The sequence below is a fragment of the Camponotus floridanus genome, unplaced genomic scaffold, assembly GCF_003227725.1.
Source record: "Camponotus floridanus strain SB8 unplaced genomic scaffold, Cflo_v7.5 scaffold245, whole genome shotgun sequence".
NCBI classification, from domain to species: Eukaryota; Metazoa; Arthropoda; class Insecta; order Hymenoptera; family Formicidae; genus Camponotus; species Camponotus floridanus.
In genome coordinates this window covers 36,351-53,655 of record NW_020229376.1, presented here as the reverse complement: position 1 = coordinate 53,655, position 17,305 = coordinate 36,351, and the positions used below count along the sequence as shown (strand labels likewise).

At 40.8% G+C, this 17,305-nt stretch overlaps 2 protein-coding genes across 2 annotated transcripts; both read right to left on the bottom strand.

The window, feature by feature from the left end:
- Window positions 1-1,600: 1,600 nt before the first annotated feature.
- Window positions 1,601-3,064, bottom strand: LOC112638101. The gene has a single exon (XM_025409152.1). It carries the CDS (start codon window positions 3,062-3,064, stop codon window positions 1,601-1,603), a length of 1,464 nt encoding a protein of 487 aa, XP_025264937.1.
- Window positions 3,065-4,739: 1,675 nt separating this feature from the next.
- On the bottom strand, window positions 4,740-5,390 carry LOC112638100. Its single transcript, XM_025409151.1, has one exon. It carries the CDS (start codon window positions 5,388-5,390, stop codon window positions 4,740-4,742), a length of 651 nt encoding a protein of 216 aa, XP_025264936.1.
- Window positions 5,391-17,305: the final 11,915 nt, after the last annotated feature.

Genomic DNA, 17,305 nt, shown 5'->3' with positions numbered 1-17,305 from the left:
TGATTAGATGATGTATAGTACAATGCGAAATGCGATGATCGATGAAATGATTTTCGCACAATTGAGGTGGATGATTAATTAATGTCGCTCGGTGGTATGCGGTGAACGATAAGCGGCTGATCGCGAAGTTGAGTGGTGAAAAATGAAGCGGAGACGAACAGCTGATAGAGGTGATGGAGAGGAAAAAAAAATATACAATATGAACGAGTGAAGTGGAGTGCGGTTACTATAATACATATATATACAGCGTCGCGAAAGTGACACGCGGAGAGAATAGTTCGGGCGCTATTCGTTCGCGGACGCGTGAGCCTCCTTGACCCCCGGCAGGAGGACAAGTTTCACTACCGGCCGGACGAGTTCCGAGGTGGAGGTTCGGACGGTCACGACGCGGACCGTGCCGTCGTTTCCGGGGTGTAACCGGGTAATTCTCGCGAGGGGCCAATGGGTGGGCGAGGTGGACTCCGAGCGGATGAGGCACAGTGTTCCGACTTCTGGTGCTGGCTCGGCCTTGAGCCATTTCGACCGAGGTGCCAAGGCGTGGAGGTACTCCTGTGACCATCGCTGCCAGAAGTGGTCACGCATTTGCTGGAGTAGCTGCCATCGCGACAGCGTGTTCGGTGACTGGTCTGCCAGCGAAGGTTCCGGAACTGCCAACAGTGGAGCGCCTATGAGAAGGTGTCCTGGAGTCAAGGCGGACAAGTCATCCGGATCATCCGACAAGGCCTGCAACGGACGAGAATTTAAGCAAGCCTCGATTTGTGCTAGGAGAGTGCTCATCTCCTCAAAGGTGAGAGTAGACTCTCCGATCACTCGTCGCAGGTGATGCTTGGTTGATTTCACCGCGGCCTCCCATAGCCCTCCAAAGTGCGGCGCGGCAGGAGGGTTGAAACGCCAGGATACGCCCTCCTTGGTGACTCCCTGCGCGATGCGACGGCCGTCGGGGGAAGACGCACGGAAGAACTCTCGCAGCTGCCTGTCCGCGCCGACAAAGTTGGTGCCGCAGTCGGAGTACATTTCCTCGCACAGGCCTCGACGAGAGATGCGGAATGCGGCGAGGAATGCGTCCGTGAAGTAGTCGGACACTACTTCCAGGTGAGTCGCTCTGGAACAAAGGCAGACAAATAAGGCTATGAAGGCCTTGTGTGCTCGCTGTCCTCGCCCCTTGCATGTGCGGAGGAATATCGGACCGGCGTAATCGACCCCTGTCCTCAGGAAGGGGCGCGCTGGAGTAACCCGACCTGGCGGGAGATCGCCCATCAGAGGCCGCGGAGTGTTGGCTCGCCAGCGAACGCACGTCACGCATCGGTGTAGGATCCGCTTGACCACGGCTCGACCTCGCGGCACCCAGAAGCGGAGGCGGAGAAGTCCCAATGTGAGCTGCGTGCCTCCATGCAGCGTCCGTCGATGGCAAGACTCTACGATGAGCTTGGTAAGCCATGAAGCTGGTGGCGCTATCATGGGGTGGCGCTCATCGTAAGTCAGTATCGCGTGTTTCAGGCGACCCCCAACGCGGAGGATTCCTTGGCTGTCGATGAAGGGGTGCAGCTTAGCCAGGTGGCCGTCCTTGGGCATCGAGCGAGATTCTCGAGCGGCGGCGATCTCAGCGGCGTAATGAATCGCTTGGACGACTCTGAGCCAGCGGAAGAGAGAGACGTCGAGTTCGCTCGGCAGCAGAACGGCGCTGAGAGGATGACGACCGGGATGGCCGCCAGCGGAGACACCATGCAGACACACGTAAGAGCCGGTGTAGAGAGGAAAACTGGAGAAGAATTTCCGGCTCCGGTTTGTCCCTGCATGTGGCGACTAATACAGTTCTTTTAATTTCAGGGACCTCGCCCATCATTGTCTGGTTGTCCTGGTCTGGCCATAGCGATGAGTCCCTGGGAAGCCAGTCGGGGCCACTCCACCAGAGGGGGTGGTCCAGCAAATCCCTCGGGGCGATTCCTCTGGATGCGCAGTCAGCTGGATTATCCTGGCCAGGGACGTGCCTCCATTGTGCTTCGGGTAGTCGCTGTTGAATCAGCGACACCCGATTGGCCACGTAGGTCTTCCACCGCGAGGCGTGACCCTTGATCCAGTGGAGGGCGACCCTGGAGTCGGACCAGAGGTATACCGGTGCTAACGGTATATCTAGTGAAGACCGGAGATGGCACGTGAGATTCGCAAGCAAGGAGGCAGCGCAAAGTTCCAGCCGCGGAAGAGTCACGGGCTTTATGGGAGCGACCTTGGTTTTGGCGGCGAGAAGATGAGTGGCCGTCCCGTCGGCAGTGGTCACGCGGAGGTAGACGACAGCAGCAAAGCCACGTTCGGACGCGTCGGCGAATCCGTGGATCTCAATCTGTGAAGCCTGGTGAGTCGTCCCTAGCCAGCGCTCCACCCTGAGGCGCCCCAGCACATGGAGCTCGGAGAGGAGACGCTGCCAGGACTGGGCGTCCTCGGTTGGGAGCGGAGTGTCCCAATCCAGCCCTTTCAGCCATGCAGACTGTATTAGTATCTTGGCGCGGATGATGACAGGAGCTAGCCATCCTAGAGGGTCGAACAACCGCGCCGTCTCTGACAGGACTCGCCTCTTGGTGTATTCGCCTGTGACTGGAGCCTGGATCGTGAAGGAGAAGTCGTCGCTGGCGGGATGCCAGCGCAGGCCCAAGGTGGAATGCACCTCGTTCTCCCAGGAGTGATGCGCTAGCTGCAGCCGGTGATCAGAGGGCACCCCTTCAAGGATGGCTTCGCTGTTGGCGGCCCACTTCCGCAGCGGGAACCCGCCCGCCGTGCAAAACTCTCGGAGCTCTGTTTGCAGAGCGACGGCATGGTGCAAGGAGTCGGCTCCCGTTATGACGTCGTCCATGTAACAATCATGGCGTAGAGCGAGGGTCCCCCTTGAACCTCGTGCTTCCTCGTCAGTAGCCAGTTGGCGGAGTGTGCGGACGGCGAGGAACGGCGCACAGGCGAGCCCGTAGGTGACGGTGTTGAGCTCATATTCTTGCGTCTTTTCGGAGACTCTCGGGCGCCAGAGAATCCGTTGGAAGCGGCGATCTTCGGGGTGGACGAGGATTTGCCGGAACATCTTCTAGATGTCCGTGACAAATACAAAGCGGTGCCGACGCCAGCGGAGAAGAATCAGCCAAGGCCGAAAGTAGGTTGGTGCCGACCATCAGGTGGCTGTTCAAAGAGTCCCGAGGTGATGCCTTGCGACCCATTGAATACCACCCGGAGCTTGGAGCCGAAGTTGGACTGGCGGAGGACTCCGTGGTGAGGTAGGTAGCATGCTGCTGTACTAGTCGTGCTCACAGGACTCATGTGTTCCAGGTCCTCGTACTCCTGCATGAATTCCCGATACTTGGCACCGAACTCAGGATCTCTCTTGGACCGGAGGTCCATGGCGTTCAGGAGGCGTTCGGCGGATTTTCGAGTCTCACCAAGCGACGTTGGCGAGGAAGAGAACGGAAGACGTACAACGTACCGACCGGATGCAGTCCGCTGGTAAGTGCGCACAAGTGAAGAGGGTCTTACATTGTTCCTCCTCCGGCGTGATTGCGACGGGGGGAGGAAATTCCTTCTCCTGCTCCCAGAAGCTGTGCACGAGTTTGCTCAATTCTGGGTCCACCGTGCATTGCAGGGAGCTCCGGGGACCCTGGAAGGACGCCGAGCTAGATCCTCCCGACAGGATCCATCCTAGGGCCGTCTTCTGTGCGACTGGCTCACGAGGACCACCCTTGGGAGCCCGGCCTCCAAGATGGTCGAGCAGACTTCCGCACCCAGCAATATCTCGACTGGATCGTGCTCCTGGTATCGGGGGTCGGCGAGCTCGAGGCCACGGACGTGAGGCCAGGAGGAGAGGTTGGCTACCGACGACCCCTGATATGCCGACAGTCGCGGCAGTACGAAGGCGACCGCTCTCAGCTTGGCTCCCGTGGTCGTGGAGGAGAGGTTGAGCGCCACTCTGCCGCGGGTTGACCCGGATCGAGCCCCGCCGATGCCGATGATAGACACCGAAAAGCTTGTGCGGGGGAGCTTCAGGCGTTGGACCAGCGCCTCCGAGACGATCGACACCTCGGAGCCTTGATCGAGCATCGCCCGAACTGGGTGAAGATGCCCGGCGCGGTCGGCGATCAGCAGGCGAGCTGTCGCGAGAAGGATCGCCTTGCGCTCGGACGAGGAGTGCATCGCAGCTAGCGCGCTAACCTCGTTGGAAGAGGACAAACTATACGCGTCGTGCAGTGTAGAGTGGTGCTTGCCTTTGCACGTGAAACAGGTTTTGACGGACTGGCATTTGGAGACTAAGTGATTCCCGAGACAGTTGTAGCACAGTCGGTTTCGTTCTACGAAGGACTTTCGATCGCTCGCGGACTTCGCCTTGAAGTCGCCACACACCATGAGCGTGTGCTTTCCTTGGCACAGTGCGCACTTTGAGTAGTCGGAGCCGGTCTTCGAGTGGTGAGCCTTCGCAGTTCGCGGCGCACTTTCAGCGGTCCTTGACGATACTCTCGGTTTCGCGGCGTTCAGAGTGAGAATGCGCTTCGCGATGAAATTGACGAGAGTGTCGTGGTCTGGCGGATCAGTGGAGTCGCTGATCGAGGACTCCCATTCCATCCGTGTGCGCGAATCGAAGAGCTCGATAGTGAGGAAGTTGAGGAGGTCCATACCATGGGAGTCGACGGGCCTCCCGATACTCTCCTGCGCGTTTACGGCGGTCGTAACGGCGTTATGTATGCGACCGAGCTCTTCCGCGGACTCGCACTTCATCTTCGGGACCGGGAGGTAAACGCGACGAAATTAGAGCGAATGAGCTCTCTTTTGTTTTCGAAATGTCTGCACAGAATCACCCATGCGCGCTGATAATTGTCACCGGTCACAGTCAAAGATTTGATCAATCTTTCAGCGGGTCCCTTGACGCAAGACCGGAGATAGTGGAAGCGCTCGATGTCGGAGACTGACGCATTCTCCCCGATGACTGACAGGAAGAGATCGCGGAACGAGGGCCATTCTTCGTAGGACCCAGAGAACGTCGGGAGTTTGATGCGCGGCAACGACGTCTTAGGAGCCTGCTCCTGAGAAGACTCGCTTTTGAGCGTGGCGGGCTTCTCGCTCTTGAGCTTGTTAGCGTAATCAATTAACATGCTCCGTTGTGTCACGTAAGTGGTTTCCGCAGTATCGATAAAATCTGCTTTTGCGTACTCACTTTCGAGATATTTGTCTTTTAGAGCCGCCACGATGAGGTCGTGATGGGCCTCGAATCTCGTCCATAACGTCTCGAGGATGCGGAGGCGAGCCTGGATTGCTTCGGCGGTGATGCTCGAGACGCCCATCTTACGCAGATTGTCCACGGAGCGGGACATTCGTCCATGGATGTCGTTCTGCGCCTCGAACAACGCCTTCAAATCAGCATTCATTGTTCTTTCCTATTTTCAGAGATCACCGCACACCACAGAACTGCACTGCACTGAGAGGACCACTCCGAAACAGCGGACGCGGATGGTGGGATCCGGCTCGAAGGACCAGAAGTGTTCGCGAGCGAGTCCGACAGTGAGCCGCGGAAAAGTGATAATAGTGCAGTGAAAAAGTCAGATAGAAATAACAGAACTTTATTGCAGTCAGAACTTTAAAGGTAACAATTATTGAGTGCAGCGGCAACGCGTAACAGCGAAGAAGCGAGCAGTGCAGCAGGATAGTGCAATTTTCGTGCGAGATATCGCAAGCGGTGTAACGTTCAAGAAAAATCAGTGTCCAAGAAAACTAGCGGTCGTCGTGCGAATATGTCTGCGATATTGACAGAGAGAAAAGCGGTGGTCCGAAAAGAGCAAGCGGTCGTTATAAGCGGTTTGACAAAGCGGTGTAACTAAGCGGTGTGAGCGTAAAGTAAAGACTTCGAAAAGCGCAAGACTTCGGTCGGTCCGCGTGTGGTGCCCCTTTTATTGCGAGCGGATTTTGGGCCCGTTGCGACGTGGACCAATTAATTTCGTATTTAGCGGTGACCTCAGGGCGCCGCGCATTATTGGCCGCCGATGAGGTCAGGAATTAGCGTTATTGCGTTTGCCATGCGCACGACCCTTTTCTATCAGCTGATTGGCCATCAGCTGATCGTGACGTATGGGCGCGCATGCCCGACAGTTGCGTGGATTTTGACGGCGGTTGACAATGTTGTTGTCAATTGTATATGTTGAGCGTTTTTTATGGCACGAAAAAAGCGAGAGATAACTCGAACGGTCGAGTTTGTTGTAAAAATAGATTTTTCGAGAAGTTTCTCGACGCCGGTTAAGTTCGAATTTTAAAACTGCGATTGTGAATCTCGAACACTTCGGCTTTTGTGCGCAATACTTTCTCGCAGTAGGACATCTACAATTTGATTCAAAATAGAACATTTTGAATATCATATTTTTCTTTAAAATACATGTATATTTTTTAATTATATACAAATTAATATTTGTAGCAAATCAAATAAGTTGGGAATCTTAATATTTATTTTTCTTTCTATTTAAGAGAAATATATATTAATTTCTTGAATCACAAATTGTCGCATGGTTTGACAACTGTTGAAAAGAGTGGAAAATGTTTTTTTAAACTATATATTTCTTGCTAAACTTAGTTTTCGAAACATTTTATGGGTTTTACAAACACGTTCACGTCACAGCACTAGGATAAAGTGAATAATAATGAAATGGCACGCAAGAATTTTTAGTCATGTTATTTAGGCTGTCAAAATATCATTTTTGATATCTTATAGTTTGTCGTTTTGCGTGTGTGGATAAACTTTATGTTCATTATTTAATAGAATTACTAAAATAATAACGTAATAATTTTAATTATCCCTTTTCATCATTTTGTTTTTACGGAATTATTTTGTTGTGCGACGAATATTGATAAAATGTGAAATTAATATAACATAATTAATATAAAGTAAAATTCATAAATATAAAGTAAAATTGAAAATTAATATAAATTTATAAATATAAATATAAAGTACCTCTGATAAAACTTCTTTTTCCAAAAGTAGTTGCTCAGTGTTGTCTGTTGTAATCTTTTACACGTGGACTTAAATCTCATGATATCCATTATGCTGATGCTTTTGTCTTCTAGAATGATACCGATTATTTCAATCGGTAAATATTCAATTTTATTGCTAGCCATCGAGAAAAGCAAGTTCATTTCAGATGATTCATCCATTTAAGAACTGACGATGCTCAACGTTAACTTCAGTGATCGCACGAGAACTGATGTTTTACAACGTGATACGACCGTTGCCTTCACGTGATTTAGACTGAGAATCCATTTAGAAATGCTTCGAAGGGTGTGTTCCAAAATTCACTGCCAGCGTTGAAAATCTATAGTTCACGTTAGGGTGCGATCCCATGGACTTAGGATGAAGTCCCATGAAGCCAGCGTACGGCGTAAAGGAACTAGGCCAATCACAGGCTTTACGCCCGTTTTCGTTACGCCAGCACGGATCACGCTGGTTTGTACACGGCGTTCGGCGTCCTATCGGCGTTTACGCTACACATATACATATAGTTGAGAACAGTTGAAAGTCCGTTGCCGCCTTTGGACGGGAGCGGATGTATTCCTGCGCGTCCTTGCGCGTTCTTCGCCAGTTATCTTCAATTGATTTTAGGAATACCATATCTTTTAAAGTATCCCATATTACAGATTGCAGATTTGAAGGCGAGTGCGAGCAGAAATTGGCTCACGAATAACAAATTGTTTCTGTATATGCGGTGAAACAATATGCAACAATTTTTCAAATGTTTCTGGTGTCATACGAAAATAATTAAAAAATTTGTCGACATCTTCAAAAGTAATTTCTTGCACCAGATTGTTGCTAGCCCCTTGTGAAAATCTTTTTTCGATATTAAAAATTGGTCTAACCCAAAATCTTCTGCGTTTAATTCTAGAATCTCTTTTTTTTCTTCGATTCTCATTAATTTGTATATTATATATATTTTCATTAATTTTTGTTGAACAGCTTCTTTGCATAATGTATTTTCTGGGCATTTGTATATTTTTAAATACTTTATTAAATTTATTAACGCAAAGTCCGAGTCCAACATTTTAACAAGAAGATTATGCGCACATTTGTTTTGATTGATTTCATGTATGAAAATGTATATGTATTAAAACGTCACGCTGAAAATTTCATCGGGTGTCCCATGGAGCGTATTTACGCCGGCGTAATGATCAATAAGCCAATCACAAGATCCCCTGAGTATCCATTTTAAAAATGAGCTTTGTAAAAAGTTATTGTGATTGGCTTATTTATTTTTATGCCGCGTAAATACGCTCCATGGGACAGCCGATGTTTTTGCTGGCGTAACGAAAACGGGCGTAAAGTCTGTGATTGGCCTAGTTTCTTTACGCCGTACGCCGGTACGCCGCTTCGCTGTACGCTGGCTTCATGGGACTTCACCCTAATATTTTCCACGTAACGCGTTTTGCGTAACCAATCAGAGGCATTACACATTTTCTGTTACGCAGAACTGAAAATCCTTAATGCATATGGAATATAAAATGGTGTATCGCGTATCGAGTATAACCAATGATATTTTTATTCTATTAGAAAGTTCCAACAGAAATGCTAAATGCTTACAATTTATTGGTTATATGCGATACGCGATACGCTATTTTATATTCCATGTGAATGATGAAAATCTAAATAACACGTAAATATATATGTATGAATGTCATATAATTAAAAGTGTGGTATAATAGCTTATTAACATTGAATATTAAACTAAAAATGAATTCAGATTTATTAATATCTATTATTGTTTTACAAAAGCAACGAATAAATGAAAACAAAATAAAAACTAATAAACAGTCAATTATAAAATTAAAAAAATGAGTGATTTTTTTATTACAAAAAAGAAGAACAAAAAAGAATTGTAAAACGAAGATATTGGGTTCATCCAATTTTTTTTACCAAAAAGCGTCAACAATATGGAGCAAGTAATACTCTAATAAGAGAATTACATTTTTACAACGAAAAAATTGAATGAATTATTTCCGTATGAATAAAAAAACATACGAAGAATTATTAAACATAGTTGGATTATACATAATGAAACAAAAATATATTCGGAATCCAATATCGGCAAATACACATCTGGAGATATGTCTTCGCTATTTTCAGGTGATAATATGAAGTCTCTTTCCTATACGTTTCGTGTAGGGACTAGCACTATTTCAAAAATTGTACTTGAAACTTGTGAAGCAATTTGGATTAGTTTGCGGGACAAAGTTTTTCCAAAATTTGACAATGACTTCTGGAAACATATAGCAAACCAATTTGAAGAACGATGGAATTTTCCACATTGCATAGGAGCTGGATGGCAAACATGTTGTACTTTAGGTATGTTAATGTTTTAAACTTAAATTTTTTTTATTTTTATTATATTAAGAATGTGATTGTCTTAAACATCACATACAGGCTCCTCCCAATAGTGGGATTTACTACAATTATAAAAGTCAGCACAATTTGAATTTGTTTGCACTATGTGATGCACAATCGGTTTATCACCGTGGACATTGGAGCAGAAGGACGACAAAGTGATGGTGGGGTATAAAATAAATATAACCTTAACAGCACACCTGTCCAAAAGATGTCCAAAGGACATCCATAGAATATCCCGATCTCCTATGGATATCCTATGGATATCCTTTGGATATCTTTCGGACATGTGTGCTGTTAGGGAAAAATATGAAAATATGAAAAATATAAAAATATATAATGAAAAAAAATAGAAGAGAGTAAATAATGTTGTAGAAATATTTGTGTATAAAATAAAAAATAACTTACTGATGTGCCTGAGATGCCTCCTTGTTGCTTATAATACCGCTCTAAAAGTTGCGTAAACGCGCATTAAGTATGTACGTACCTTTTTAAGAAAGGCGTAACAGAAAATGCGTAATGCCTCTGATTGATTACGCAAAATGCGTTACGCGGAAAATATAGTCCATGAGATCGCACTCTTACGTATATTATATATTTTCAGCGCTGGCAGTGAATTTTGGAACATAAGCAAAATGTTCGACTCAAGAATAATGATAAAAAGTCATAAATTTCTCGATTCTGATTGAACAATGGAAAATAAAGCCTTAAAATAAAGTCGCGTCTACAATAGGCAATTTAAACCTTAAGCCTTAAGAGATTGACCAATCACAGTCAAGTATGAAGAGAATACTCGACTGTGATTGGTCAATTTCTTAAGGATTAGGGCTCAAATTATCTATTGTAGATCGAGACTAAAAGCAGATAACAAATTCTTCGAAGAATAAATTCTAGATAATCTTTTTCTCCCCCCTCCTCTTTCTAACTTTTCTAGTCTTGAGATTTATGATTTCACTTTGCTTTGTTTCAATGTTATTTTAATAGAAAATTAAATTTAATGGAATTTTTTGTCCTTTTGACCATTATATTGATATATGTATTGCGGTCATATTTTTCCTATTGAGATTATGATTTTCTAAAAATTTCTTGCATTTTAATTTAATTATTCTTATATTTTATTTTAATTATAATTATTTAAGGAAAATTAAGGAAACTAATAAATGAATCGTGAAATATGCGAGGAACTACAAGGAACAGTCGACATAGACAAAATAAGTATTTGCAGCTCGGCGTTGCACAAAAACCCTATGATAAAAATTTTAAATTTTAATTTATGTATATATTAACACTGAAATCTATCTTTAATTTTTTATATTCTTATATTCTTTTTTTCTTCAATACAAATAGAAAGAATCAAATTCATCTCTTTACAAACAAATACAATAAATACTTTTTTCATTTATAGATTTTGAAAAATTCATATTATATATAAAAATTCATATTATATATTAAAATAACTTAATTTTAATGACATAAAATTTTGACATTAGAATCTTTTTCTCATTAATATGATTAATGATCGTCATATCCGATAAATTTATACATTTACATTGGCATACACGTCACTAATATAATAATATATAGCTCTTCTTATCATATTGTAATATTGTTATTATGAATCATAAAATCATTACTGTGTATGCTCGCTAATTTAATAATGATATTTTTTGCTTTCCTATAATTTCTATCTTAAATAATGATATTCGACATAATGTATAATTCATACAAAAAAATTAAAAAATAATTAATTTCTCTCCACTCTTCGCCTCGATAGATTGCATAATCCTATTTTAAATAACAAAAATTTAATGACCAGAAAAGAATGTAACATCAGTAATTAATAAGAACGTAAGCTTAATAAAACTTTGAGTAAATTGGAGATAATTATTTTAAATATACAACCATCGTTGGAAGAGAGAGAGAGAGAGAGAGAGAGAGAGAGAGAGAGAGATTTTTACTTTTCTCTTTCTAGATTTTCTAAATTTTCTAGACTTTTCTGTTTCTATTCCATTTTCGATTTTTCTTTTATCTTCACTTTAAGAAATTTAATATTCTGCATTCATCAATCGTTTTAAAATCTTATATTTAGATAAAAATTTTAAAATAGCAGAGTCTCTACAATTATTATAATTTCCATTGAATACAATTTTTTTTAATACACGGAAAATCGAAATTTTTTACTTAGAAAATATTTCAACATTCAGTATTTTAATTTTTTTAATTTTTTAATACATTTATTATTTCTTTTTCACATACTTTGTTCTTGAATTTTTAATGCTCGACTGATTACTTTTAGTTTTATGATGAGAAAACAAAAAGAAATTATTTGTATGTATGTATGTATGTATGATTTATTGCTCTCCTTCCGGAATTACAAGGCGCTTTTTCTAGGGAGCGTTCCCGAACCCTTTACATTTCTCTCTCTCTCTCTCTCTCCGTTATTTCCCCCGGACCTGGTCTTCGTGCGACCTTCTACAATCTTTGTTCCCTCTCCCTTCCCTCGAACCCTCTCCTTCTCCACTCCCCTTTTTTCATTCCTTGACCTCCCTCGTTCCCATCCAATCCCCTTCTCCTGGCTGTCCCCTGTCCTTCCTCCTCCTCTTCCTTCTCCTGCGTCTGTCCTTCTTCTCCCTCTCCTTTCCTGTCCCTCTCCCAGTCCTCCTGTTTTATCTCTTCTTCCTTTTCAAGTCCCTCTTGTTCACCAGTTTCTGTCCCCTAGTCCTTATCCTCTATCCTTCTTCCCCAGCCTTCTTCCTCCTCTTTTCTTTCTCCACATCCCTCCTCTTCTTTCTTCCTTCTGTCTCTGCGCTTCCCTCTCACCCTCATCCCGTCCTCTCTCTGACTTGTTCCCGTTTTCTTTGTTCTCTCTCCTTCTCTTCCATTCCTCATCTCGTTCACTTAACCAACTCCGCCATTCTTTTATCCATCTCCGCGCCTTCCGCTTTCCATCCAGCCTCACCTCCGCATTCCATTGCTCAGCGAGTTTTCTCCTCCTCACATTCTTCCGCTGATTTCCTCATCATTACCACCATCTCCTCCACAGTCAATCTCCGCTCTTCCGCATGTTCCTCCATATTCCATCCCCCCCCCCAGTCACTCCTCCAATCTTCTCTTTGTAACCGCCTTGTTCTATCACTCTCTCCTTCCTCTCTCACTCATCGCTGAGCGCATTGATTCCTCGGTTGCAATCTCGTATCCTTCCTCTCTTCACCTATCCCTGAGCGCATCGTTCTATCCACAACTTCCTCTTCACTCTTCGTCTCGTTCACAATCTCGTATCCTGTCCTCTCTCAATTAACGCTGCGCGCATCGATCTCACGGCTGCAATCTCGAACCCTCTTTCTCATTTTATCACTTATACGCGTCGATTATTCTCGAACCCTTGCATTTTTAGGTTACCCAACATCCTCTCTCTTCTTTATCGACCGCAAATCCGTGCCTTTTCTTCTCCTCTCTTCTCTTCTCTCCATCAACATTGATCTCACTGCTGTGTTCTCTTATGTGTACCCTTATTCTCAGTTTATCATTTACACGCATCGGATTCACCCATTTCTAAGTTAACTCCCTCTCTCTCATCACCCTACTCCCTCCATTTCCCACTGGGACCTGTGTGGTCTCGAACCCGTGCCGCTCTACTTCTCGCCCACGGCGAGTCCGCGACACTGCGTGCAAGACCACACATTTCCTCCAAGAAATTATTTGTATTTAACATAAAAAAAACATTTTTTATAATGTACATGCGTAGATTTATTTCACAATCTAGACTTTTTTATCTAATACAGACATTGTATGAAAAATGGTCATCATTCTATTCATTCCTTTATATATATATATATGTATATACATATACGAGTATAGCAATTAGAAGAGCGACGGCTAAAATCTTCTGATGTTACTCAGGGCAGCAACCTTGACAACATACGTTAAGATCAAAGAGGCTCCCTTCATCGATATATTGATTATTAAAAAAACATTTACCGAAATTTGTGATACATTCCGTATAGCATTGTATATCATACGGATACCTTTGTTGCAGGTTTTTATTTGGTACGTAATGAGTACCTTCAAATCTATAAAAGAATCGCCCTATTTCTATATTATTGATTTCTTTTGGTGGACATTTTGATATCATATTTTGTGCCGCATAACACATTTTATTATTTTCGGCGAGAATTATGTAGTGCGGTTGGTTGGAATTGAAAGATTTTCTATCTACAAAATTTGTGTCAGCATAATCATCTAAAAATGGAAACGCATAACTTTCCATCAAATAATTTCACGTTTATCATGCCAATCAATTATCATCCCATCAAAAGTTCGTGGAACGCAAAAAAAATCTGGTGAGGGATAGTTACGATCATTCCCACAGCAAATTTCATTCCTTTTTTCCTTTCTTTTGATTGTTTTTTATCAGATCTAACCTGCAAAAATGTAAAAGCAACATTCAAATAATATCTTGTCGATTTTTAAAATAATAATTAAAATTGTAAATAATTATAATTAATATAATTTCTTTATATATTGATAAATGAATATTAAAATATGTTGCATGATATATAATAACTTACCTCTATTACATCACTATTATTCTGTAATTAGTTTGTAGTAATCTTTAATCCACACGTCATCATAAAAACATGCAGAATGCATCACAGTATTACATTCAATATTCCTCAGGATATTGGAAATCGTTTCGAATTTCCATTTATAATTTATAATACAATAATTATTGTTTAGTTCATTTTCTAGATATTGTATCATATTGTATGTTATCTAAAAACACAGATAAACAAAATTTCAGTTTCAATTACAAACAAGAAAATAAAAATAACGTTCTTATTTTCATTCATTGATTATAAAATGTATTGATTCATTGACTTAATATGTTAATAAGACGTATAGTTAAATGTTATTTTGATCATCTATTGCTAAAAAGTAAGATAAAGTATTACTTTGAATAGCCACTTATTGTCATCATTTTTAGGCGGTAAATTATCTTCGACTGAATCGTCTAAACATTTTCCTTTAACAATATTTAACGGATAAATTAGTTCGCGCTCGAATACTTTTTGTATTGTATATAAAAATACTCTGCATTATCTCAAATCTCTGTATTACTGAAAATAATAAAAAGATATTCATTATACATATATATTGTGACGTTGCCGTCACGACGGACGTCCACCCGCCAAAAAGACTGCGTGACGCGAGCCGAGCGGCCGCGCCGGTCGAGAAATCGAGAGCCCTGCCGGGATTTTCAGAGAGGCGAGCGTTCGTTTATAAACAAAAGCTTTATTCTTAATCCTATTTAGTGATGGACGACAAGACAAGAAATTTCAAGATCTTGTCTTGTCTTGTCTTGATTTTTCAAGACGAGATCACAAATTTCTTGTACTTGATAAAATCGAGACGAGACAAGATTTTGTGCTTCAAGATCAAGGCAAGACAAGAAAAATCAATCAAGATTCTTGATTCTTGATAACTAAAACTACAATTATATATATACGTAATTTTAATTATTTAATTGTAGTTATATATACACACATATATATATATATATATATATATATATATACAGGGTCTACCAAAAGTGTGGAAACCCCTAAATATCTCGGAAAATATACGTTTTACAGAAAAGTGTTTCCAACAAAAGTTGTAGGGTTTAAGAAGATCTATATACTGATTCTATCAGTTTGACCTTGGATGGCGTCGTCAAGGTCAGGTCAAGGTCACATTGACTTTTTTAAATGACACCCCCTACATTTGATTGCATATTCTTATAGCTTAATTCAAGAGCTTTCCAAAACACTATAATAATGTTCATTTTTATTAAGTACTTTGCGAGTTATGAGGGTTGAAATAATTTCTTAATTTTACATAAACCATAAAATATCTAGTAAACCATTCATTTTTCGATTATCTTACCTTCATACTTTTATGTACAAATTAATGAGAGGAATCAATTGGTGTAAAGAAAACACATAGTTGTTTCTAAGAAAAAATATGTAATTTGCAATTAACAATTCCATATTTTTTCTTAAAAACAACTGTATGTTTTCTTTACACCAATTGATTCCTTTCATTATTTTGTACATAAAAGTATGAAGGTAAGATAATCGAAAAATGAATGGTTTACTAGATATTTTATGGTTTATGTAAAATTAAGAAATTATTTCAACCCTCATAACTCGCAAAGTACTTAATAAAAATGAACATTATTATAGTGTTTTGGAAAGCTCTTGAATTAAGCTATAAGAATATGCAATCAAATGTAGGGGGTGTCATTTAAAAAAGTCAATGTGACCTTGACCTGACCTTGACGACGCCATCCAAGGTCAAACTGATAGAATCAGTATATAGATCTTCTTAAACCCTACAACTTTTGTTGGAAACACTTTTCTGTAAAACGTATATTTTCCGAGATATTTAGGGGTTTCCACACTTTTGGTAGACCCTGTATATATCGAGATTATTTAACACTACAATCACGCTGAACTCCCCCCGTCCAGTCTTAATTTTAAATAATTAAATGCAAAATTTAAATTACTAAAAAACAATAAACCTTATAGTTTTAGTGAAAACCGAAGTCTTTCATTTTGAATATAGGAAATTTTTATTTGATAAAAATAATTATATTTGTAATATATTTATAACATAAAAGTAGTAAAATGATATTTTTAATATAATATATATTAAATATAATTAGTAATATTTATAATATTTATATATTTGCTTCAATATAATATAATTAGTAATATAAACTATATATAATTATATATGTGTAACATAATATGTATCATATATACATTTTATATATTTTTTATATATATTTATTACATATTAGAAAGAATTTTTTCATTTAAACTGCATGTGAACCAGGATTGAAGGCTTAGTTGGCTTCTAATAGAATCATCATTCATTCTGTTTCGGTGTTTACGAATAAAAAGTGCCGCTCTCGAAAATAATCTTTCTGATGGAACTGATGTAGCAGTAATACATAAAAAGTTACGGGCCATTCGAGATAGGCATGGATATCGGTCATTATTTTCTTTCCACCACTCAAGTATATCATCTCTATAACCAATTCGTTTTTCGTTACAGTAAGATTCTATTTCACATTTCCAATTATCATCCAAATTAAATTGTTGTTCAGGATGCTTTTCAAAGAGCATATTAAAATCGATCGCATCATTATTTAATTCTTCTTCTGCGTTAACATAAAATGTTTGTTCCTCATTTATACCGTGTTTTTGAAATTGTTTTTTAGGTTCGTAATACTTTTCTTTGAAAATAGTTTCAAATTTTTGTTTTGATCCTTCAAGCAATTCGTTTCCTCATGCAGTTTTTTTGAAAGTTTCAATTTTGTGCCTCGGATCAAGAATAAGAACAACATAATAAATTCAGTTAGTTTTAATATAATGCTTTAGCATCTTGTCTCTTCCCGCTTGTAATGCCAACAGCAACGACTCATCTAATTTTGATCGATCGGATTTGAAATCTAAATTTAAAATTGTTTTTTCAATTTTATCAATTAATAAATTAAAGCCAATCACTACTTTCGGTAGAATAACGTATTTTTCTCCACCCAAAGTAGTGCTGAACTCTTGAAAGTCGTGAAGGAAACTATAGGCTTTTTTAATTAGCAACCATTCCTCCTCTAATAATTTGAGACTTTTTAAGTTTTCGATGTTATCACAAAACATTTCAAGGGCTGGTTTTAGACGTAAAGAATACGCAAGCATTTCAGCCGTTGAATTCCATCGAGTTTTAACATCCATAACAGGAACGTTATATTTTAAATTAACAATTTCGCAAAATCTACAAAATTTTATGCTTAAATTTTCCGAATATTTTATTTTGAAAAGAAGAGTACGCAATTTATTGACCGATGTAGAAGTATCTTCAAATTCATCATTTTCATTTTCA